The sequence below is a fragment of the Lipophrys pholis genome (genome assembly GCF_963383615.2).
Source record: "Lipophrys pholis genome assembly, chromosome: 12".
In the NCBI taxonomy this organism is placed as follows: Eukaryota; Metazoa; Chordata; class Actinopteri; order Blenniiformes; family Blenniidae; genus Lipophrys; species Lipophrys pholis.
The window spans coordinates 31,598,723-31,623,187 of NC_137641.1; the positions used below are offsets into that span (position 1 = coordinate 31,598,723).

Below are 24,465 nucleotides of genomic sequence, written 5' to 3' on the forward strand. Positions count from 1 at the left end.
AACCTTTGACAGAAGTTTTATTGAAAACAAAAAGTGAGTAAAAAGTTTGAGACGCCGTCGTCGTCTCCCCGACGAGACGCCGTCGTCGTCTCCCCGACGAGACGCCGTCACCCGAATTCACCGACAGACGACATCACTCCGAAAGCCACAGTTTGAAGGTGCGATCGTAGGAGCAGGTGGCTATCAGCTTCCCGTCCGGAGACACGTCGACGCCCATCACCTGAAAAGAGCAAGACGTCAGGCCACCAATCAGCAGCAACCTGGGCAGCGGCCAATCACAAGGCGGCGCTCTGACCTTCCCCTCGTGTCCGGCCAGCGTCTTAAGCGGCGTCCAGCCTGGGTGGCTCCACACCTTGGCCGTGTTGTCGTATGCCCCGGTCAAAAGGAAGTGACCGTCGGTGGCTGGCGAGGACAGAACCTCCATTACTTCTATTTTCTATCACACCATCTTTCCTCATCACACACCCTGTCCTCCAGTGACACATTTGACTCTATTGGAGTTTGACTGATGTGATATTTTTCTTACTATTCTATATACTATAACACCTCAGCTTTCCACTTTCTACTGGATTTCTTACGCTGGAAGCGGACCGCCGACAACAGGTTCTGATGTGCAGGGACCGTGTACAGACACTTCCTGTTTCTCAGCTCCCACACCTTACAGGTATTATCACCACTTCCTGTTGCCAGGTGATACCTGAAAGACAAAAAAAATAACCCGCAAATATACCTCAAGAGAAAATATTGTTCCATACAACACAAAAGATACTGCTGACACTGAAAAACAGTAAAACAATAACTTTACTGAAACACAGTACATGACATAATACGCAGTACAAATACTGCAAAACATCACAAATCCACAGTAAAATCCAAACTAAGAGGAAAACGTCTACAGACGGGTTTTCTCTGATTGGCTGAGCGAGGCCTACTGCTCTGTGATTGGCTGACCCGTTGGGGGAGAAGTGCAGGCTGTAGATCTCCTTCAGGTGACCTTCTAGAAACACAACACAGCGTCCGGTCCGAAGGTCCCACACCCGGCCGAACGCATCCAGCCCTCTGATTGGAGGAGACACAGAAGGGGCGGGGACACATTAAACTTGTGAGAAGCAATCAGGAAGGAAGGACGGGCGTACGGACGGACGCACAGACAGGGAGCAGTCAGTATTTACCCAGTAGTACAGGGAGCGGTCAGTAGTACAGGGAGCGGTCAGTAGTACAGGGAGCGGTCAGTAGTACAGGGAGCGGTCAGTAGTACAGGGAGCGGTCAGTACTTACCCAGTAGCCACCAGGGAGCCGTCAGGATGGAAGCCAAGGTCATGGACTCCTTTACTGTGGCCCTCCTGATGGAGGATTTCTTCCTGAACCTCCAAATCCCACAGACGCCAGGAGTTATCGTAACTGCAGTATAAGTAAATGCTCTTAGTACACAGTGTTAAAAATCTGATTACAAATACAATTAAGACACACAATACAATATAAGTTACACAGTACACATTTCGCAACACAGTACACACAGTGAGAATAATTACCAGGTGGTTCCCAGGAACCTTCCAGAAGGATGCCAGGATACTCGAGACACGCGCTCATCGTGTCCCTCAATGTCCGCCACCGGCTCGTCGCTATGGCAACACAGGAACGTCACGAGTCAGGTTCAACACTTTACTTCTGACTCATCTTTCTTTCCTCTGTATTCGTGACCCCCCCCCAGCAATAGATCCAGAAAGCAAGGACTAGCACTTATTGTTTTTAACTATGACAATAAAGGCGATTGTGATTTCCATCGCTGTACTGATACACAACTCAACCTAATTTCCTGCTCCTTTCTGAAACATCTCCAAGATGTTCCCACAGAACTCTTTTTAGCTTAACAACTCCATCCTCACCAGATCTGTGCAAAATATCAACACTTGTACAGACCGATATTCAAAAAAACATATGATAGATATTCCAGCCCCCAATATCCATACCAACTGACAGTAAGTGACCGCAAGTGGGCCTGGTCGGGGGGTTAGATATCTGTGCAACACTGGTTTGCTTTTTCAAAGAGGAAGTGAAGTGATCGGTCAGAATTACTGAGGAGGAAATGATGTCTATAGCTTTTGAGGATCTTTTGGTCTACTTCACTTTGTCAAGTAGGTCCTATTTAAGGATTTCTAAATTGAGAACAGGTGTGCAGTAATCAGGCTTGGCTGTAGAAAGTTAACTCAGATGTGATCAACCACAGTTCTGCTTTAAGAGGAGCTGGGGGCAAACACTCTAGCACACAGGGCCATGTAGCTTTGAATTTTTTTCTTCCTCATTAATAAAACTCTTCATTTAAAAACTGCATTTTGTGTTTACTTGTGTTATCCGATTAATGTTTACGTTTGTTTGATGATCTGAAACATTTGAGTGTGGAAAACACGCACAAAAGTAAGGAATCAGGAAGGGGGCAAACACCTTTTCACACCACTGTATATTCCGCCATCTTAATTGTTTAGTATAATGTGTGTTTGTAAGATGATGTTGAGCTTTGATAGGTGTATAAACAGTCTACCTGTCCAGACTCCAGAGCTTAACAGAGCCGTCAGCTGCACATGAGGCCAGGCTCACTTCTGATTGGTGGAGAGAAACTCCGACCTGAGGGCGGAACACCACAGCTCCAACGTTGGTGTTGTGTCCTTCAGCCAATAGAAACACAGTGACACAAATAAGGAGGGGGGGGGGGGGGGGGTTACACCTGTAGGTGAATCGCCTGTATACAAATCGCATGTAAACACGTGGAGATTAAACATGTACGCATGAGTCGACTAAACAGTGTAAACATGAGTAGGTCAAACCAGTAGATTAACAGTGTAAACATGAGTAGGTCAAACCAGTAGATTAACAGTGTAAACATGAGTAGGTCAAACCAGTAGATAAACAGTGTAAACATGAGTAGGTCAAACCAGTAGATTAACAGTGTAAACATGAGTAGGTCAAACCAGTAGATTAACAGTGTAAACATGAGTAGGTCAAACCAGTAGATAAACAGTGTAAACATGAGTAGGTCAAACCAGTAGATTAACAGTGTAAACATGAGTAGGTCAAACCAGTAGATAAACAGTGTAAACATGAGTAGGTCAAACCAGTAGATTAACAGTGTAAACATGAGTAGGTCAAACCAGTAGATTAACAGTGTAAACATGAGTAGGTCAAACCAGTAGATTAACAGTGTAAACATGAGTAGGTCAAACCAGTAGATTAACGATGTAAACATGAGTAGGTCAAACCAGTAGATTAACAGTGTAAACATGAGTAGGTCAAACCAGTAGATTAACAGTGTAAACATGAGTAGGTCAAACCAGTAGATTAACAGTGTAAACATGAGTAGGTCAAACCAGTAGATTAACAGTGTAAACATGAGTAGGTCAAACCAGTAGATTAACAGTGTAAACACTTGACAGCTTTCTGATAAAAATGTGACGTTTGACTGTGCAGATAATTAGAGAGATGTGTCGATTAAACAAGTGTAGACTAACAATGTGCTGGTTACACAAACACGTGGCAATTGAACAAGTTTTTTACGAGTTAATTGAACATATTTAAAAATGTAGATAAAGGTGGATTCAACACGTGAAAACGTATACAGCAACACGTGTAAAAGCATAAATAGGTAGAGTAACTCCATGTAAACTCGTCTAAACAAGTACATGGATTTAACACGTGAAAGGTGAAATAAAAACAAGTGTGGATTCAATACAAGTCAACACATTCAGAATAAACACACAGGTTAGTCAGGAGGAAATCCAACCTGGACATAATCACGTGCAGCTTAAACAAGTAAATAATGTGGATAAGTACATGAAGCTCCACCCACCTCTGAGGGTACGAATCAGGTTACAGTCCGGAACCGACCACAGCTTACACAGACCACTCCTGTGGGCGTTAGCAAGTTAGCCTTAGCATTATCACAACACTCCAACAAGCTAAGAACTAGCTAGCATATAGTTTATTTCAGGCTAAGACTGAAGTGAGTTCTATCCTGGTATTCCAACGATACATCTACTGCCAACAGCTGTATTCCAATGGTACATCTCATGCTACGCTAGCAGCTGTATTCCAATGGTACATCTCATGCTATGCTAACAGCACTCGGGCTCGGTACCAGGATGCAGTGGCCAACAGTTTGGAGTCGGGGCTGAAGTGGCAGAAGCTGATTGGTCGATCATCACCAATTTGACTGCAGAAGTTGTTCAAGTTCTGCAAAGTGAATAACAATTAGAGAAATCCTTCATGCAATGATGTCACCAGTCATGTGAGGTCATTCGGTGACGTCCAGCTCACCCGCAGGCTCTTGTGCAGCTCTTGTTGCCGGATTGCTTTGGTTGCGTCGTTAATATCTCGTTGAGCACGTGCAGCCTCCAAACGCAACATTGCCCTGATGGACGAACAAAAGAACGAACCGATTAATCAAAGGGATCATCTCATCAAGTGTGGGAAGATTTACCTGCTGAGAGCAGGGATGACAACAGGGAGGGCCCCGATAGAAGAAGAAGAGAAGACTTTATTAATCCCCTTGGAGAAATTTTTTTATCGAACGGACCCATCGGTAGCAGACAAAGACTACAGCGCTCAGGGGGAGCTGGGGGGGCCAAGGGTCTTGCTGAAGGAGAGAGGAGAAGAGAGGTCTGGGGGTGGGGGGCAGACATCGCGTCCTGGGCCCCAGTAAAACTACGGCTGCTTCTACAAAGGTAAACTATAGATAACTACCCCAAAGAGAGCAGTCGAGTCAGCGTGCTTAGACAACGTACAACTGTTAGGACACACGTGTTGTGGACTAGCCCCCACCCCCCGGGGAGCCTGCCACCCCTTGCTGGAAACAATCCTAGAGGAAACACTGAGAATATGGATGAGAGCAGGTCATGTTCGGACAGGAATAATGTGAAGCGACAGAAACAGTGAGAAGCGACAGGAAGACAGAAACAGTGAGAAGCGACAGGAAGACAAACAGTGAAAAGCGAAAGGAACGGCGAGAAGCGACAGGAAGACAGGAACAGTGAGAAGCGACAGGAAGACAGAAACAGTGAGAAGCGACAGGAAGACAGAAACAGTGAGAAGCGACAGGAAGACAAACAGTGAAAAGCGAAAGGAACGGCGAGAAGCGACAGGAAGACAGGAACAGTGAGAAGCGACAGGAAGACAGAAACAGTGAGAAGCGACAGGAAGACAAACAGTGAAAAGCGAAAGGAACGGCGAGAAGCGACAGGAAGACAGGAACAGTGAGAAGCGACAGGAAGACAGGAACAGTGAGAAGCGACAGAAAGACAAACAGTGAAAAGCGAAAGGAACGGCGAGAAGCGAAAGGAACGGCGAGAAGCGACAGGAACAGCGAGAAGCGACAGGAAGACAGGAAGAGTGAGAAGCGACAGGAAGACAGGAAGAGTGAGAAGCGACAGGAAGACAGGAACAGCGAGAAGCGACAGGAAGACAGAAACAGTGAGAAGCGACAGGAAGACAAACAGTGAAAAGCGAAAGGAACGGCGAGAAGCGACAGGAAGACAAACAGTGAAAAGCGAAAGGAACGGCGAGAAGCGACAGGAAGACAGGAACAGTGAGAAGCGACAGAAAGACAAACAGTGAAAAGCGAAAGGAACGGCGAGAAGCGACAGGAACAGCGAGAAGTGACAGGAAGACAGGAAGAGTGAGAAGCGACAGGAAGACAGGAAGAGTGAGAAGCGACAGGAAGACAGGAACAGCGAGAAGCGACAGGAAGACAGAAACAGTGAGAAGCGACAGGAAGACAAACAGTGAAAAGCGAAAGGAACGGCGAGAAGCGACAGGAAGACAAACAGTGAAAAGCGAAAGGAACGGCGAGAAGCGACAGGAACAGCGAGAAGCGACAGGAAGACAGGAAGAGCGAGAAGCGACAGGAAGACAGGAAGAGCGAGAAGCGACAGGAAGACAGGAAGAGTGAGAAGCGACAGGAAGACAGGAACAGCGAGAAGCGACAGGAAGACAGGAACAGTGAGAAGCGACAGGAAGACAAACAGTGAAAAGCGAAAGGAACGGCGAGAAGCGACAGGAAGACAGGAACAGTGAGAAGCGACAGGAAGACAGGAACAGTGAGAAGCGACAGGAAGACAGGAACAGTGAGAAGCGACAGGAAGACAGGAACAGTGAGAAGCGACAGGAAGACAAACAGTGAAAAGCGAAAGGAACGGCGAGAAGCGACAGGAACAGTGAGAAGCGACAGGAAGACAGGAACAGCGAGAAGCGACAGGAAGACAGGAACAGTGAGAAGCGACAGGAAGACAAACAGTGAAAAGCGAAAGGAACGGCGAGAAGCGACAGGAAGACAGGAACAGTGAGAAGCGACAGGAAGACAGGAACAGTGAGAAGCGACAGGAAGACAAACAGTGAAAAGCGAAAGGAACGGCGAGAAGCGACAGGAACAGTGAGAAGCGACAGGAAGACAGGAAGAGCGAGAAGCGACAGGAAGACAGGAACAGTGAGAAGCGACAGGAAGACAGGAACAGTGAGAAGCGACAGGAAGACAGGAACAGCGAGAAGCGACAGGAAGACAGGAACAGCGAGAAGCGACAGGAAGACAGGAACAGCGAGAAGCGACAGGAAGACAGAAACAGTGAGAAGCGACAGGAAGACAGAAACAGTGAGAAGCGACAGGAAGACAGGAAGAGCGAGAAGCGACAGGAAGACAGAAACAGTGAGAAGCGACAGGAAGACAGAAACAGTGAGAAGCGACAGGAAGACAGGAAGAGCGAGAAGCGACAGGAAGACAGGAACAGTGAGAAGCGACAGGAAGACAGGAACAGCGAGAAGCGACAGGAAGACAGGAAGAGCGAGAAGCGACAGGAAGACAGGAACAGTGAGAAGCGACAGGAAGACAGGAACAGCGAGAAGCGACAGGAAGACAGGAACAGCGAGAAGCGACAGGAAGACAGGAACAGCGAGAAGCGACAGGAAGACAGAAACAGCGAGAAGCGACAGGAAGACAGAAACAGCGAGAAGCGACAGGAAGACAGAAACAGTGAGAAGCGACAGGAAGACAGGAAGAGCGAGAAGCGACAGGAAGACAAACAGTGAGAAGCGACAGGAAGACAGGAACAGCGAGAAGCGACAGGAAGACAGGAAGAGCGAGAAGCGACAGGAAGACAGGAAGAGCGAGAAGCGACAGGAAGCGCGAGAAGCGACAGGAAGACAGGAACAGTGAGAAGCGACAGGAAGACAGGAACAGCGAGAAGCGACAGGAAGACAGGAACAGCGAGAAGCGACAGGAAGACAGGAACAGCGAGAAGCGACAGGAAGACAGGAAGAGCGAGAAGCGACAGGAAGACAGGAAGAGCGAGAAGCGACAGGAAGACAGGAAGAGCGAGAAGCGACAGGAAGACAGGAAGAGCGAGAAGCGACAGGAAGAGCGAGAAGCGACAGGAAGACAGGAAGCGCGAGAAGCGACAGGAAGAGCGAGAAGCGACAGGAAGAGCGAGAAGCGACAGGAAGACAGGAACAGCGAGAAGCGACAGGAAGACAGGAAGAGCGAGAAGCGACAGGAAGACAGGAAGAGCGAGAAGCGACAGGAAGAGCGAGAAGCGACAGGAAGAGCGAGAAGCGACAGGAAGACAGGAAGGGCGAGAAGCGACAGGAAGACAGGAAGCGCGAGAAGCGACAGGAAGAGCGAGAAGCGACAGGAAGACAGGAAGAGCGAGAAGCGACAGGAAGACAGGAAGAGCGAGAAGCGACAGGAAGTCAGGAAGCGCGAGAAGCGACAGGAAGACAGGAAGAGCGAGAAGCGACAGGAAGAGCGAGAAGCGACAGGAAGACAGGAAGAGCGAGAAGCGACAGGAAGACAAACAGTGAAAAGCGAAAGGAAGACAGGAACAGTGAGTAGCGACAGGAAGACAGGAAGAGCGAGAAGCGACAGGAAGACAGGAACAGTGAGAAGCGAAAGGAAGACAGGAACAGTGAGAAGCGACAGGAAGACAGGAAGAGCGAGAAGCGACAGGAAGACAAACAGTGAAAAGCGAAAGGAAGACAGGAACAGCGAGAAGCGACAGGAAGACAGGAACAGTGAGTAGCGACAGGAAGACAGGAAGAGCGAGAAGCGACAGGAAGACAGGAACAGCGAGAAGCGACAGGAAGACAGGAAGAGCGAGAAGCGACAGGAAGACAGGAACAGTGAGAAGCGACAGGAAGACAGGAACAGCGAGAAGCGACAGGAAGACAGGAACAGCGAGAAGCGACAGGAAGACAGAAACAGCGAGAAGCGACAGGAAGACAGAAACAGTGAGAAGCGACAGGAAGACAGGAAGAGCGAGAAGCGACAGGAAGACAAACAGTGAGAAGCGACAGGAAGACAGGAACAGCGAGAAGCGACAGGAAGACAGGAAGAGCGAGAAGCGACAGGAAGACAGGAAGAGCGAGAAGCGACAGGAAGCGCGAGAAGCGACAGGAAGACAGGAACAGTGAGAAGCGACAGGAAGACAGGAACAGCGAGAAGCGACAGGAAGACAGGAACAGCGAGAAGCGACAGGAAGACAGGAACAGCGAGAAGCGACAGGAAGACAGGAAGAGCGAGAAGCGACAGGAAGACAGGAAGAGCGAGAAGCGACAGGAAGACAGGAAGAGCGAGAAGCGACAGGAAGAGCGAGAAGCGACAGGAAGACAGGAAGCGCGAGAAGCGACAGGAAGAGCGAGAAGCGACAGGAAGAGCGAGAAGCGACAGGAAGACAGGAACAGCGAGAAGCGACAGGAAGACAGGAAGAGCGAGAAGCGACAGGAAGACAGGAAGAGCGAGAAGCGACAGGAAGACAGGAAGAGCGAGAAGCGACAGGAAGAGCGAGAAGCGACAGGAAGAGCGAGAAGCGACAGGAAGACAGGAAGAGCGAGAAGCGACAGGAAGACAGGAAGCGCGAGAAGCGACAGGAAGAGCGAGAAGCGACAGGAAGACAGGAAGAGCGAGATTCGACAGGAAGACAGGAAGCGCGAGAAGCGACAGGAAGACAGGAAGAGCGAGAAGCGACAGGAAGACAGGAAGCGCGAGAAGCGACAGGAAGACAGGAAGAGCGAGAAGCGACAGGAAGAGCGAGAAGCGACAGGAAGACAGGAAGAGCGAGAAGCGACAGGAAGACAAACAGTGAAAAGCGAAAGGAAGACAGGAACAGTGAGTAGCGACAGGAAGACAGGAAGAGCGAGAAGCGACAGGAAGACAGGAACAGTGAGAAGCGAAAGGAAGACAGGAACAGTGAGAAGCGACAGGAAGACAGGAAGAGCGAGAAGCGACAGGAAGACAAACAGTGAAAAGCGAAAGGAAGACAGGAACAGCGAGAAGCGACAGGAAGACAGGAACAGTGAGAAGCGACAGGAAGACAGGAACAGCGAGAAGCGACAGGAAGACAGGAACAGCGAGAAGCGACAGGAAGACAGGAACAGCGAGAAGTGCCTGTTTTCCATTTTTCACTCCAGGTTTGTTTGAAGTTTTTTCAGGTTCCATTCTGGACGCTGCATGTTCTCTCGGAACGTTTCCTTGAAGGGGTTTCCTCAGGTTGGAGACTCACCGAGGCAGCGAGTATCGAGCCAACCAGAGCCGAGCTTCCTTCAGGGAGGGGCCGCCTTCATGGTACCACGTCTGCTGGCACTGTGATTGGTCAACAACAATAACAACAACTTCACTTTTCAGAGGATGTGTTCTGCTTAGGATGCAAATCTCTGATTATATCTGAATATATCCAAGTACATGACTAACAGAAGTGCCTCCCCGAGGACAGACGTGACTCCCCCAGGACAGGACTATGGAGTGACCTCTAAAGCGCCTCCATACTTTCCGCATTGTGTGTTTGCAGTCCGCAGTGAGCACACGATACTAGTGTACCCATACTACACTCTGGATTCATGTCGGTGTGCATTCCATAACATAACTTAGCCATTCCAAAAATATCTCCACTTCAGGTAGCAGTGTTCTCCTTCTATCCTAAAGTAGTTTGTTTCAATGCAGGAGTCCTGAGCCGTCTGGATCGCAATTTTATTTTAAACTGACATTGTTCAGACGGGAGACAGAGGATCTCCTCACTCTAGCCCAGAAGCTCTGGAGCAGTCGGAGCTCACAGTCCACACCGTCACACAATTTTGGCTGAGCGGTGGGCCAGAGGGGTTGGAGCGGTGGACCACAGAGGGGTCGGAGCGGACCTTCGCACACAAGGAGGATGATAATTTTGACGTCCACTCTGCACAAACACGGAAAGTATGAAGGGGCCTTAACCCTAACCCCGCTTCTAGATGGACTTCAGGTGATCTGACCTCGTCTTGTGACCTCTTAGCTCGCTCTTCGTCTTTCCTGGACTTCTTCAGGGCGTCGGGGCCGACGACTGACAGGATGCTGCGCAGTCTGAACACAAACACAGGAAAGTGAATCAACATGTCAGAACAACTTTGCCTGATGGGTCTCTGCATCCAGGTGGTTCCATCAGGTCACGCAGGTCGTTCGTCAGACGAGCCGCCGTCCAGGTGACATGAGAACCCGCCCAGACCAAACTAATCAACCACTGAAGCCGAGCGGCGTCATAGCGAGGACTGGGCCCTACTGGGGGACAGCGGGCTCCAAGCTGGCTGGTGTTTCAGACTATCCCATGAATTTTGAACTGAAGATGAAGAGAAAACTTTCCCACCTCTCACGGCGGTCAGCTGGTCCCTCTCCGAACAACGTGATTGGCTCTCCGAGCGCTCGGAGGCAGGCCTTCACCTCGGCATCATCCGTGGAGACAGTGATCTGCCGCGCTCTACGTCGACGCTCAAATTCAGCCAGAGCATCCTGCTGCCGCTCGCTGACTCGCTCCTCCATCTCCAGAGTCTCTCCTGCAAAGCATCATGGGTAAAGTCAACAAACTGCATTCACAGGAGCCTGCTCCCGACTGCCGCTTAGTAACCACGACAACCTCCCTGTCCGGGACTCACCTGATGAGATGTTGATGTTTCCTGCCTTGATTCCCGCCTTTACCGCATCACTTCCTGCGGCACCGCCACTCGCCATCTCAGCGCTCAGACGCTCGCGCTCTTTTTCCTCCAGGCTGCCATAGAAAACGCGACTTCTCTTCACGGCCGGGGCCGTGTCCTCCTCGTCCGACATTTTGATGCTTCTGCTTCTAGAGACGGACACAAAGTAGAACTAATTAACGCAAACAAATAAGCCAACTCGCTGACCGGTCAGGGTAAATAAGCTTATCCCAACCCCTTAGCAAACCTGCCCCTGGTACCAGCTCCTGTTCCTGGTATTGACCCTGGTACCAGCTCATGAACCTGGTATTGACCCTGATACCAGCTCCTGTTCCTGGTATTGACCCTGGTACCAGCTCATGAACCTGGTATTGACCCTGATACCAGCTCCTGTTCCTGGTATTGACCCTGATACCAGCTCCTGCCCCTGGTAATGACCCTGGTACCAGCTCCTGCCCCTGGTACCAGCTCATGAACCTGGTATTGACCCTGGTACCAGCTCCTGTTCCTGGTATTGACCCTGGTACCAGCTCATGAACCTGGTATTGACCCTGATACCAGCTCCTGCCCCTGGTAATGACCCTGGTACCAGCTCCTGCCCCTGGTACCAGCTCATGAACCTGGTATTGACCCTGGTACCAGCTCCTGTTCCTGGTATTGACCCTGGTACCAGCTCCTGCCCCTTGTATTGACCCTGGTACCAGCTCCTGTTCCTGGTATTGACCCTGGTACCAGCTCTTGCCCCTGGTATTGACCCTGGTACCAGCTCATGAACCTGGTATTGACCCTGGTACCAGCTCTTGCCCCTGGTACCAGCTCATGAACCTGGTATTGACCCTGGTACCAGCTCATGAACCTGGTATTGACCCTGGTACCAGCTCTTGTCCCTGGTATTGACCCTGGTACCAGCTCATGAACCTGGTATTGACCCTGGTACCAGCTCTTGCCCCTGGTATTGACCCTGGTACCAGCTCATGAACCTGGTATTGACCCTGGTACCAGCTCTTGCCCCTGGTATTGACCCTGGTACCAGCTCATGAACCTGGTATTGAGTCTGATACCCGCTCCTGACCAGGGACTAGCTCCTGACCAGGCTAACCGTGTCAAAGCAGGCTAACTGAGCTAACGGGGTTAAACCAGGTTAAACCAAGCCAACCGGGTTAAGCCAGGTTAACCAGCTGAAACTCGCTGTCTGTTTGAGAAGAAACGCGGAGGCTCGTGCAGACGATGTTCACGGTGCCAAACAAACGTCACAAAAACATTGCCGATATCTTCCAATTCACCTACAGAAATTCAACAGGGATTCAAGAGGAAGAATATATCAAATGTATCTGCTTATATATATATATATATGTATCTACATTTATATTCATTCTTTTGAAAAAGAAAACTCACCAGAAAAATGAAAACTTGCGGCAGCTCCGTGACCCGGATATGAATACTGCTTCCGGGGGAAGCGGGTGCGCTACTTCCGGAGAAACGACCGCTCGTCAGACCGTCAGTTAGCATCACACACCGTCAGTTAGCATCACATACCTTCAATATCACCGGCCACCATCAGCACCGTCACCTCTCTGGTAGTGACGCACCTGTCTGACGTCACAGTAGGTGAGTTGCTTTGTGTGTTCATGTATGTCTGAGGAAGTTGTAGCTCTTATAAATAAATTTGAATTCAGCCAAACACATCTGTAAACTACAACATCTGTATGAGACTGTTAAAACTACGTCTGTATGACGGTTAGAACTACAAATATAATAAATAATATGTATATATTGAGGATTGAAGGTGTTGATTTATGATTGATCATGTTGATTATTTATGATTGCTCATGTCGATTGATTGAAGGTGTTGATTGGTGATTGATCGTGTTGATTGATTGGAAAGGAATCCATCTGGAAGGTGTTGATTGATTGAAGGTGTTGAATAATGATTGATTGTTGATGATTCAAAGGTGTTGATTGTTCATTGAAGGTGTTGATGATTGATTGATTGATTGATTGATTGATTGATTGATTGATTGATTGATTGGAAAGGAATCCATCTGGACGAAGATGCTGAGGAGAAAACCGACTCGCCTGGAGCTGAAGATCGACGACACCGAGGAGTTCGAGGGTGTCAAGAAAGAGCTTGAGGTTATTATGCTTCATATTGATTAGCTTGTCAGTAACTCTGTTATGTCGTTTGAACACACATTATCAAAATGGATTCTTTTTCATCAGGTAGGTCTTCTGAGATTTTATAGAATAGAACTTCATTGTCACTCTTTTGCAAAGTCAAAACGTTGTTCGCAGCAGTGAAATGTTGTGGCAGCAACATCAATGATGCCAACCTCAGTGATGGCAATAAAAACACACACAATAGTAGAAAATACAAAAATATTAAGGATTTAGCATTAAAACATTTCAAACCAAGTGTTGGAAGAACAAACAAGTATTAACAAAAGTGGTGCAGAAGGGAGTACAGCAGCTGGGTAAATTGTTCAGTGCAAAGATATTGTGCTGTGTGTGCTCTCACAGCCTGCAGGTAAAAGCTGTGCTTGAGGCGGTTTGTTTTGGTCTTTAATGCCCGGTATCTTTTACTAGAGGAGAGGGGGGAGAACAGGGGGAATCCAGGGTGGGCGGGGTCATTGGGCGTGGATGGGTGTGGCGTCTTCCGAAGTCGGCAGCTGTAAGTGTCTTTTAAGGCCGGCACACATTTTGTTGGGTCCGATATGCTTGGGAGGTCTCAGAAGGAGAAGTCGTAGATAATGAACATGCTCAATATTTGCGAATAGAAATCCTGTAGTGTGTGTTCTGCTTCAAGAGGAGCCGAGCAGCAGGGGGCCTAACGTCATGTGTGCCGGTATGAAATCCAACCAGCTGAAAGCAACACTGCTGCTACAGCCAAAGCGACTTGTTAATGCGTGACTTCATGAGACTATATGATATTAATTCATTGGATAATATAAGCAGACCTGCATGGCGCTGTGATCACTCAGTTTCACTTTATTATTCCTCACTGCTCTTCTTTAGAGGTCCTCCAGTTCTGAACCGCACTGCAGCAGGTCAGGACTCCCTCGATGGTGCTTCTGTAGAAGTTTGCCAGCAGGGGGGGTTTTAACTTCCTGAAGAAGTAAAGTCTCTGGTGTTCCTCCCCACCTAGTAGGAGGTGCTGTTTGCCCAGGTGAGGTCAGCAGAGATATGCACACCAAGGAACCTGAAGCTCCACTCTCTCTACCGCCTCTCTGTCCATGCAGTTGGATGATGTTGGTATGGATGGGGTGCAGTGGGTGGTGAGGAGGGGGCTGAGGACACACCCTGGGGTGCTCCTGTGTTCAGGATGACCTTATGACACCATATTCCATGTTTTGTTTTTTGTCATCAAAATTAACAATGAAAGGCATAATTGCCTTCATCCAATGCCCCCTGGAACGTTGACACGTTTACCCTTTTTTGAATTTTGCACTAACCCTAACCGGGGGGGGCGGAGCCTGGAGAGGAAGGGATGTCGCAGGAGGAACATTTTGTCTCGGTCCTGCAGGGAATGCTGCGTTTTCATATTATGTTGTTTTTTTTTAAAGGGATTTCCAACATAGAAGGATCTAATACATAGACATATTGTAGTAGAACTCTACTAGATTGTGTATGTCTACGCTCCAGTAGATTGTTCATGATATTATGTAGACTAGAATCTACTAGCATATGTCTACACTGTAGGCAGGTAGGAGTAGACATTCACTACACGGATACAGATTGACGACAGAGTTAATTTTTAATAGTCCCTCATTTGTCCTCTGCTCTAAAGCTGTGAGGCGGCTGCAGACGCAGTGGAAACACATCAGTGAGGTACAGTGTTTCAGCTGCCCGGTCCATGAAAACCAAAAGTCCAGTCCTGTGGTGTCTCATATTGAATCATTTTTGTAAATGACATGTCAAAATCTGGAGCAGAAAGTGCTGAAAAGTAATACTGAATTAATCAACATATTGAATAGTAAAAACCTAAATTATCCAGAAAGAAACTTTGTTTTGGTGTAAGTACAAAGACCAGGAGTGGGGGGGATTCAAACCAGTGACCCTCCGAGGTTCCTTTACAATCTGGTATTCAAAGAAAGTTTAGTTTAAAAATATAACTGAAGCTGTTTTTTAGGCTCGCAAGCGTCAACGTGAGGAGGCGGAGTCAGGAGGTGGAGCAGGAGGAGCTTCTGTCCTCAATGTTGACATCATCGGGGGTGGAGCTTCAGCATCTTCCTCCTCAGCTGCGTCGAGGGCGGAGCTTATCAACGAGCGCATCGGCTACAAGCCGCACCCCAAACCAGCCACGCTGCCCACTTTGTTTGGAAGTTTACAGTTTTAATCAATTTCCCTTACGTAGCTGAAGTCACTCCCCACCTTTCACAAGTTCTCAGCCAGGATAATAAAAGCTTTTTATATAAAAGTCAATAAAAACATGACAATGAAACTTGTTTACAGTTTATTTTCATAAGAAATGTTACAATAATTTTTATAATTTGAACAAATATAAAAGACACGTTGGCAGTATAAACTAAAAGAAAAACAGTTGATATTACGGCTCCACCCTCTCTACACGAGTGGCATGTTACCATGTTACCATGACAACAGTTTATGGGCGTGGCCTGGCAGTGATATTCAGACTGTCAGTTAAAATCTAATAAAACAATAAATAAGACTAAAAAGGTATCTTTAGTGTTTGAAGCTGATTGGTCTGTTGCCATGGTTACAGGTAAAGGAGGTGTGGCTTTGGCTGTCTTCACAGTTTGATGGTTACTTTAGTGTTGTAGTTTGCTCCCGGTGTAGCAACACTCAGGCCACGCCCCCAAACTATTTCTTCTTGATGGCAGCCAAGTCTCGCTGCAGCTCACAAAACTTGGGACGGTCTTCGGGGTTGTACTGCCAACAGCGCTGCATCACCTTGTACACGTCGTCTGGGCAACGCTGAGGGCAGCTCATCCTGAACCCTGTCGGGCAGAGTGACACCATGAACCACTGTCCAGGGGCCTCATCTATAAAACATTGACTAGGATTCCAACTAAAAATGTGTGTGCACCCCAAACATCTGAATCGTACACACATCTGCACGCACTTTCCCTTTATAGATCACAGTCTACCTGGAAGGTGGCGCAGATTATACCCCGTCCTCAACACACTAACTTTCTAGCATAAATGGTCAATGCAAAGTACCTCAGGAATATTTCTGCATCTCACTCAGCTGATCGGGGCATTTTACGCTGAATCCTGGCAGAAAAGACCAGGAAAAGGAATTTTATGGAGCGAAAGTCATGGAGGAGGTGGAGGTCAGGAAAATGATCTTATCTGGCATCAAAGAGATCCGTCACTGCGGAGGTGGAGAAGAAGAGTCTGATCTGAAGGTGGAGGCCAGCACCCCAGCACACCTCTGGACAGCTAAACAGGCCCATGGTTGTGATGGCCACCGTGTGGCAGAGTGTCCAAGAAGGAAGGAGACATTTTGGTGGAAACCACAGCAGACCAATAAAGTTCAGTTTTATGGCTTTATTAAATGTAGAAATGAAATCTTTAAACAGGGACTTGTAAAAAGGCTCAGTGTACTTTGTGTTTTGTCCTCAGTTACTCTAGAGTTGGAAGCGCTGGGTGACGAGGAGGTCGTATGTCTCCAGCCCCAGAGCATCCAGAGCGTATAGCCGTGCCGGCGTATCCACAGTGCACTATTATGCACGACTGTCACCGCGCTATTTATGTGCTTTCTCAGCAATGGGACTGATTGTTACACACCTTATCACAATTGATAATCAGCCCTATCCACTGCTCTGTATCAGTTGAAGATGAAAGTATGACATATAAAGTAGTAAACGTCTCACTAAAGAAACATCTGGAACACTGCAGCTTTGCACTTTACGCTCACGTGGATCAAAACGTTGGTTTGGGTTAGGGTTACGTCTATGCTAACGCTGCGGTTACCTTTCTCCACCTGCTCCCGGGCCTGCTGATTGGTCATGCCCGGATAAGGACACACCCCCAGACTGAAGGTCTCCCACAGAAGGATCCCATAGCTCCAGACGTCACTCTCCGAGCTGTAACGGCCTGAAACATCCAATCAGAGGCATGGAGTCAGTCAGGACAGTAAGGGATAGGGTGATAGGGTTAGGGTTAGGGTAATGGGACAGGGTCCGAGTGACAGGGTTAGGCGGTGAAAGTGACAGGACAGGGTCCGGGTGACCGGGTTAGGAGGTTAGAGTGACGGGACAGGGTCCGGGTGACCGGGTTAGGCGGTTAGAGTGACAGGTTAGGCGGTTAGGGTGACAGGGTTTTGGGGTTTGGCAGTTAGAAAGACAGGTGACAGGGTTAGGGTGTCAGGTGACAGTATTACCATAGTTTAAGGCCTCTGGAGCCGTCCATTTAATGGGGATCTGTTTGAGTCCAGATGAAGAATAAACGCCATCGTCCTCCTGGCGACTCATCCCGAAGTCACTGATCTTCAACACGTTACCGTCGCCCACCAGACAGTTCCTCGCCGCCAGGTCCCTGAAGACATAACCGGTTAACTAACTCATCACTTAACCTGATAACTAACCCATTAGTTAACCCGTCAGTTACCTGTGGATACAGTTTTTACTCTCTAGGTACGCCATCCCACCAGCAGCGTCAACAGCAAAGCGAACCAGCTGCTTAGTCTTCAACTCCTCCTTCTTCTTCCTCAGAAAGGACAGAAAGTCTCCACCTGTCGTTAATCCCACATGACTGTTATGTACAGACCAATCAGAACACAGTAAATCATTGGAAGCTCCACCCACCAGGAACCAGCTCCATGACGATGTAGATGGGCTGCCGCTGCGTACACACTCCGATGAGTTTCACTATGTTTGGATGGTCATACTGCTTCAGGATCCTGCAGCCAATCAGAGACAGGAAGTCAGGTGGCAGCCAATCAGAGACAGGCAGTCAGGCGGCAGCCAATCAGACAGTGGCCTGTGATTGGCTGTAGTCAGATGGTGTGGTCAGTCACTGACTTTACAGTGAGATTGTCTTATTGTTGAGGTCGCTGCGTGGTCAGTCAGTGAGCTGACCTGGCCTCGGACAGGAAGCGGATCTTCAGCTCCGGAGGTAAATCTTCTTTACACGTTTTGACAGCGACTGCAGTCTTGTCACGCTGAAGCGTTCCTTTAAACACCTCGCCAAAGTTCCCCTGGTGAGCAGCAGGAGATCATGGGAAATGAAGGTAGAGCGTCAGTGTTCGTGGAGGAGTAGTGGTTGTGCAGTAATTGGAGGAGGAAGAGGAAGTGAGATCACCTTTCCCAGCAGCTCGCCCAGTGTCACGTCCTCGTGGTTCAGGATCCACTTCTTGTCCTGTGGCAAGAACCAACGTCACTGTAGGATCAACACTCTGTGTGGGTATGTGTGTGCGAGCATGTGCATGCATGCTCACCTTGACCACGGGGGTGACCAGCACAACTCCAGACTTCTTGGTGATGACCTGCTTGGTGGAGAAGTGATGCTCAATGAGCTGAGGGATGGTGGAGAAACCCGTCCCTTCAAAACGGTACTGACTCTACAGAGCGAGACAGACAGAGCGAGAACAAGAGAGAGAGAGCGAGAGAGAGAAGAAAGATGTTCATACTGATACAAAGTGGCATCGTGGAGGTGTGTGTTGTACTCTGTTGTAGTGCGTACTACTGTGTTGTAGTGTGTGTTGTGGTGTGTGTTGTATTGTGTCAGTGTGTGTACGTACGTCAGCGTACTGGATGATGAAGTGGCGTCTCTGCTCGTCAGCGAACACAGACAGGACATACTCGCCCGGTTTGCCATGACTCTCTCTGACCAGGAAGTCTCCTTGTTGCCGTAGTAACTCCTGTGCCTCTGTGCGGGGAATGGCTCCGTGGTACCACTCCTGCTCCGCCAGGGGGCGCTCCGACGTGGGGATGACATCAAAGAACTGCTGCAGGAGAACATGAAGGAGAGGCACAGGGTGAGACACAAGGCGTTTCAGATGTGGTACAGGTGCAGGCGTGTTCCAGGTACGAGTGGCGAGTCTCACCGAAGTGGAGGAGCCCAGCATAGCTTTGGGGGAGCGAATCATCCCGGCCAGTGAGTGTCGAAGCGTGTCGAATCGAGAGCTCTTCTCTTTGCTTTTATCCTACAAACACAAGTCACATGTTCACTCCTGTGGTCAGCCAGACAACCAATCACAGCCTGCGTCAAGAACAGTCAGTCAAACAGCAATCACAGCCCACGGTAGGAACAGTCAGCTGGCCAATCATAGCCCACGTCAAGAGCATTCAGAAGGCCAATTACAGCCCACGTCAGGAAAAGAGCCTTACAGTGGATCCCACAGAGCGGGCGTCGTCCTCGTATGGTAGAGCCAGAGCAGCGGGTGGCGGGGGGGGCGAGGCAGCGGCAGCCATTCTGTCGTCCAGCAAAGCCTTCTGGGAGCTGAGCTGCACCTCGGAGCTGCGCAAGGATTGGACAGCGTGACGCAGCTCCAGGAGAGACAGCTTCTGGCTGAGCAGCAGGACGCAGCTGGAGGGAGAAACAAGCAGCATCAGCAGAGCCACAGCGGCCACGTTGGCGTCCTTGTCCTCCTGCACCTCCTCCTCTACATCCACCACCTCCTCTTTGTCCCCCGACTTACTCGCTCTTTCTCTCTGTGCTGTCCTGACTCGTCTGGATTTTGGCGTGGAGATCGTCAGCAAGCGCCTCCTTGGTCCGCAGGTTCTGCTGAGTCTGTGCAAGCTCCTCGGAGGCGGAGGACAACCTGCAGACCAGAGAAAGGGTGAAGTACAGTGAAAGATGGAGAAGGAGGAGACGGCAGTGGAAGTGGCGGCTCACATGGCCTGCAGGTGGTCAGCAGTCAGCGTGTTCCACAGAATCTCATTGGCCGGAAGGCTCTCCGTCTCCTCCGACAGAGACGCGTCAAACTCCACACCAGTCTCGGGCCTCTCCGGAGATCTGAGGAAGCGGCAGACAGGTTACCATGGTAACGGTACCAGCCCGCCCCCACCAGCATGCAGGAGGTCTCACCTGTAGGCGTCGATGAAGTGCTGGTACTCGGCCAGAGGGTCAATCTGCTGCACGGCGGCCGACAGCTGCTGGTGGATCTTCACCACCTCCTCCGTCAGCAGGCTGCTGATCTCGCAGTACTCCTCCAGAATACTCTTACTGTAGTAGTACACACACAGCAAGGTCCCATTACATTTCTCCAGAATAGTCTTACTGTAGTAGTACACACACAACCAGGTCCCATTATACTGATCAAGAAAAGTGCTGAGCAGTGGTACTTCATCTGTACCCTCCCCTTCCCAACTGTATTGGCCAATCCACTGCACCACTACGGTTCAATCAAAGAAGTGTCGAGGGGATGCGGTAGTACAGTGTGCGTGTTGAGGGCATGCTGTGATACTAACAGAGCAAGCATTCAGGGGATTCAGTGATGCATAGAGCGCGTTGAGGGCGTGCAGTGGTACAGAGCTAGCGTTGAGGGTGTGCGGTGGTACAGAGCGAGCGTTGAGGGTAAGTGATGGTACTCACAGAGCGAGCGTTGAGGGGAAGTGGTGGTACTCACAGAGCGAGCGTTGAGGGGAAGTGGTGGTACTCACAGAGCGAGTATTGAGGGGATGTAGTGGTACAGAGCGAGCGTTGAGGGGATGTTGTGGTACAGAGCGAGTATTGAGGGGATGTTGTGGTACAGCGTGAGTGTTGAGAGGAAGTGGTGGTACGCACAGAGCGAGCGTAGAGATGTGGCGATACTCACAGAGCCAGTGTCATATCCTCCTGCATCCTCTGCAGAGCGTCCAGCAGGGCGGGGCCAGCGTGGCGCCGGTGCTCCTCCTGTTGCGTGCGAGCGCCACACACGGCCAACACGTACTGGTTGTGGAGGTTGTGGAGCTTGGCGGTGGCTTTGTCGTATCGCTCACGTGCTCGCTCGGCTTCCCGGCCTGTGATTGGACAGGAGCGAGGGGAAAGTGAGCAGCGTCGTTCGACAAGGCGCAGGTTCAGGACCACAACAACAGACCTTTAGTCAGAGCTTCTCTGTACTTGTCTCTAGCGCCGTTGGCCTCACGACTCAGCTGACGGTACGACGCCTTAAGCTTCTCCAGGTCAGTCCTGGTTATCTGGTAAGACAAGAGATATGGGGGAGGTTTGGTTATCTAGCAGGACAGAGACGGGGGAGTCTGGATATCTGGCAGGACAGAGTCAATGGGGTGTCTGGTTATCTCGCAGGACAGGTCAGCTGTCTTTGTTCGGTGCACGAGACTGAACGTGAGGGGAGTATTTTGGCTCTTAAAGCCAGTACGTAGCAGGAGGATCATTTCAGTGCCGTTTTAGGCAGTGAGCCGTCCAGCCGTTATTTGGACAGTCAGTGTTTGAAAAAGATGGCCGAAAAAGTGGAAGGTTCGCTCAAAGCCGTCTAAAATATGTGTATAGTTGGTAGTGATGGAAAACCCGACTCCTTAAACTGACTCAAGGGTTTTTAAGTCATTAATTGAAGTGAACCGGGTGTCTGAGTCATTTGAGTCAGTTGGGCATGTGCACCATTTCCACCCTCTCCAGTACTTGGACGCTCAGCTTAACTGCATCATGAAGCACTGGAAACAAATAATGTATAAAGCAATTATCAACTTCCTACAGATATTCAAAACTTGTTTTTTAGCAGAGACGGGGGTTGTAACTGGAGAGGGACTTTAAAGCTAAAACACGTCAGATTTCGCACAACTCTAAAATCATTTTGCCCTTCAATATGTGGAGTGAGGTTGTGGAATGGATTGGAGGCTGAACACAGGCAGTTTCCAAGCACAACCCAGTTCAATAAACAATACAAAACAATGGTTTTCACCAAGTATAAGGTGGAGGACAGGCTGTGACACTGGTGCAAAAAAACAAATTATTTAATGATATTATTTATACATTATATATATTTATTATTTTTCTTGTTAATTTGTATATCTCTGTATGTATGTAGGTGTGTGTATATATGTATGTATATGTATATATGTGTGTATATGTATGTACATATGTATAAAATGATTTATTGTTAAGGTGGAATAGGAGTAGGAGTAAATGAGCTTAGGCTTCGTCCTATTCTATTTCTGTTATAGTTGAGCATTATCTACTGAACTACTTAATTTTGGCTCGTTATATTTATTTATTTTATGTGAATTTTATGTTATTCTGTTGTTATGGTTTGAATAATTTACTTGGTGCCCACATCTATCTATGTATCTATCAACTTTATTTGTATAGCACTTTTTTGTACAATTAATGTAAAACAAAGTGCTTAACATGATTTAAAAACAGTGCAAAGATACAATAGATAAAATGAACACACACATGCAGACACGCCTAGTGGTATGGAGACACGGCAGGGCACATTTGGGGGCCATCCACACTGGGAGTGGCACAGCCGCTAACCACAGGGGGCGCTGCCCCACTGCTCCCCCCCCCAGCCCGGGCAGACTGGCAAGTCCCACAACATATGTGGCCGAACATGCCCGAAATAATAATAATAATAATGGAGGAGAAGGAGAAGGAGCAGAAGAAGGAGAAGAAGAAGGAGCAGAAGGAGAAGGAGAAGGAGAAGAAGAAGAAGGAGAAGAAGAAGGAGAAGAAGGAGCAGAAGAAGCATCATATATCAATAGGAAGATGCTGACACACTTCTGAGGGAAACAATAAGCACACTAGTTTTTAGTGGCACAGGTCTCTTTATTCTACATTATTTGTGTTCAATTTGAGGTTTATTTGAACCAGGAACTAAGTTAAATAAACCATTAAACAAAGTAAATGCTAGGTATCCAGAATGGCAAATATACAGTATATAATTTCATATATATGATTTTAAAGTAACATTTTTTCCTACAAAATTCTGAGTTTTTTCCTACAAATTCCAAAAATTGTTTTACTAGTATTAAGTAATGTGACGTTTAAAGGGCAGACCTAATTAAAAGGCATGGCATTAAACAACACAATACATGCTATAGTTGTATTTTAACATTATTTATGATGTATTAATTCATGTATTTATTTCTGCAAGCTTTGCAAACAATGTGTGTGTTTTCCTCCACCGTCACTGAGGAACTTTCTGAGCACAGCTGTGATGGAGCGGCTCCATCAGCAACAGGGCAACAAACAGGATGGAGTGCGCCATCGCCCGCACTCGCCCACACTCGCCCACACTCGCCCACACTCGCCCACACTCGCCCACACTCGCCCACACTCCACCCTGCTGTTACGCAGCAGCAGAGACCCTCGGTCAGTGAACGCGCAGTGACACCCGAACGCATACACACACACACACACACCCTGCGTAGCAGACGGCACACCACGATACACGCCACGATACACGCCACACTCATTTCCTCATCCCCTCCGTATTTCGCATGACATCATTCACTGAATTCATCTTTCGTTCCCCACCTGTTAGCCTAGTCAGCCAGGGGTGCACACCTGGACTGGCTATGTTTTACCTGCGCAAACATTCAAACATCCTCACACACACAACACTTACCGGTGACATGACGCCTGGTGACAGGCAAGACGGGGGTGGAGTTAACCCCGGGTTTATAACGAAGCCTGAGCGGGACTTTAGGGTCATGTGATCGTTTGGTGTTTGGTTTAACTATTCATTTTTGTTTATAAAGGGAAGTATTTCGTGATTTCATTTGGAGAATGTTTTTGTTCATTTTATTCGAAAAATGAAGTGTCCTAAAAGTAGGATGTTATTATTATTTGTGTTATGAAATTATGATTGGTGCAGAGGACTCAATCACACCCCTGGGAGGGGCATAACGGTATAAGAGCCGTAGGCAAAGCTGCAGACGGGAGTCATTACTTGAAGTTGCACTGTAGAGCAACACGACTCAGAATAGAAGTGTTTTTTTCAAACCCACCCAGCTAAAGGAAGAGCTGGGATCATGGTTAGGTTTTTCTGTTCTTATTGTAAATATTTTTTCTCACTGTAAATATCGAGCACCGGCACTGTTTGGGAGACAATAAAAGGAAAAAGTCGACTTGCAATTTGGAATTACGGTGGTTGTTCTTTGAACTGGAGCGAACCCCGCCACAACAGCATAGCTGCAGACTTTCAGGTAATGGAGGGGCGGAGAGCTCAGGCGAGGTGAACGAAGCAGCTCACTGAACGACTCTACGTACTGACCAATTCAGAGGAAGTGAACGACTCTACGTACTGACCAATTCAGAGGAAGTGAACGACTCTCTCGTTTCAAGTTAAATCGGGCATCGTGCTGAACCTACGAGCTGACTCGAGCGTGCGTGCTGAACAACTGATGCGAGCTGACTCAGTGTTGCACACTGAAAGCCACATGAGCTTACGATGCCGGTAGCAGCTATTAGCACTAGCAGCCATTAGCTACTAGCACAACAGTAACATTTCTGTTTTCCTCTCTGCAGCTGGACGGCTGTGGACTACAAAATACTACATTGTGACATAGAAAAATTGTGAGATCGGCTGATATTGAAAGAACCAAACACCAAATACGATTGGAGTAGGCCTGTCACGATACCAAATTTTGC

General features: G+C 48.5%; 3 protein-coding genes across 8 annotated transcripts in view; 1 reads left to right on the top strand and 2 right to left on the bottom strand.

The window, feature by feature from the left end:
* prpf4 (pre-mRNA splicing tri-snRNP complex factor PRPF4) lies at positions 1–12,550 on the bottom strand. The gene is made up of 15 exons (XM_080477553.1): positions 12,364–12,550; positions 10,930–11,117; positions 10,644–10,830; positions 10,276–10,363; positions 9,537–9,616; positions 4,309–4,402; positions 4,130–4,224; positions 3,842–3,900; positions 2,540–2,663; positions 1,533–1,622; positions 1,279–1,401; positions 952–1,059; positions 579–697; positions 296–402; positions 1–220 (listed from the first exon to the last, which is right to left on the bottom strand). The coding sequence occupies exons 2-15, from the start codon at positions 11,099–11,101 to the stop codon at positions 134–136; spliced, it is 1,533 nt and encodes a 510-aa protein (XP_080333679.1). The 5' UTR covers positions 11,102–11,117; positions 12,364–12,550; the 3' UTR covers positions 1–133.
* Positions 12,436–15,410, top strand: cdc26 (cell division cycle 26 homolog). Its single transcript, XM_080477571.1, has 3 exons — positions 12,436–12,576; positions 13,003–13,101; positions 15,095–15,410. Exons 2-3 carry the CDS (start codon positions 13,021–13,023, stop codon positions 15,299–15,301), a joined length of 288 nt encoding a protein of 95 aa, XP_080333697.1. The 5' UTR covers positions 12,436–12,576; positions 13,003–13,020; the 3' UTR covers positions 15,302–15,410.
* Positions 15,403–24,465, bottom strand: part of fer (fer (fps/fes related) tyrosine kinase) — a 13,848-nt gene continuing 4,785 nt past the window's right edge. For 2 of the 6 annotated variants that reach the window (XM_080477540.1, XM_080477541.1), the window contains exons 5-20: positions 20,951–21,050; positions 20,690–20,873; positions 19,960–20,097; positions 19,768–19,887; positions 19,571–19,693; positions 19,260–19,458; positions 18,977–19,075; positions 18,671–18,877; positions 18,368–18,490; positions 18,232–18,288; positions 18,009–18,127; positions 17,736–17,830; positions 17,539–17,662; positions 17,312–17,466; positions 16,903–17,025; positions 15,403–15,923 (exon numbers count right to left, since the gene is read on the bottom strand). In XM_080477540.1, the coding sequence (XP_080333666.1) occupies positions 15,787–15,923; positions 16,903–17,025; positions 17,312–17,466; positions 17,539–17,662; positions 17,736–17,830; positions 18,009–18,127; positions 18,232–18,288; positions 18,368–18,490; positions 18,671–18,877; positions 18,977–19,075; positions 19,260–19,458; positions 19,571–19,693; positions 19,768–19,887; positions 19,960–20,097; positions 20,690–20,873; positions 20,951–21,050 (2,103 nt within the window). In that variant the 3' untranslated portion in view covers positions 15,403–15,786. Of the gene's footprint in view, positions 15,924–16,146; positions 16,301–16,902; positions 17,026–17,311; positions 17,467–17,538; positions 17,663–17,735; positions 17,831–18,008; positions 18,128–18,231; positions 18,289–18,367; positions 18,491–18,670; positions 18,878–18,976; positions 19,076–19,259; positions 19,459–19,570; positions 19,694–19,767; positions 19,888–19,959; positions 20,098–20,689; positions 20,874–20,950; positions 21,051–24,465 lie in introns of those variants that run through there. The other 4 variants (XM_080477543.1, XM_080477544.1, XM_080477542.1 and 1 more) reach the window with 4 other exon arrangements.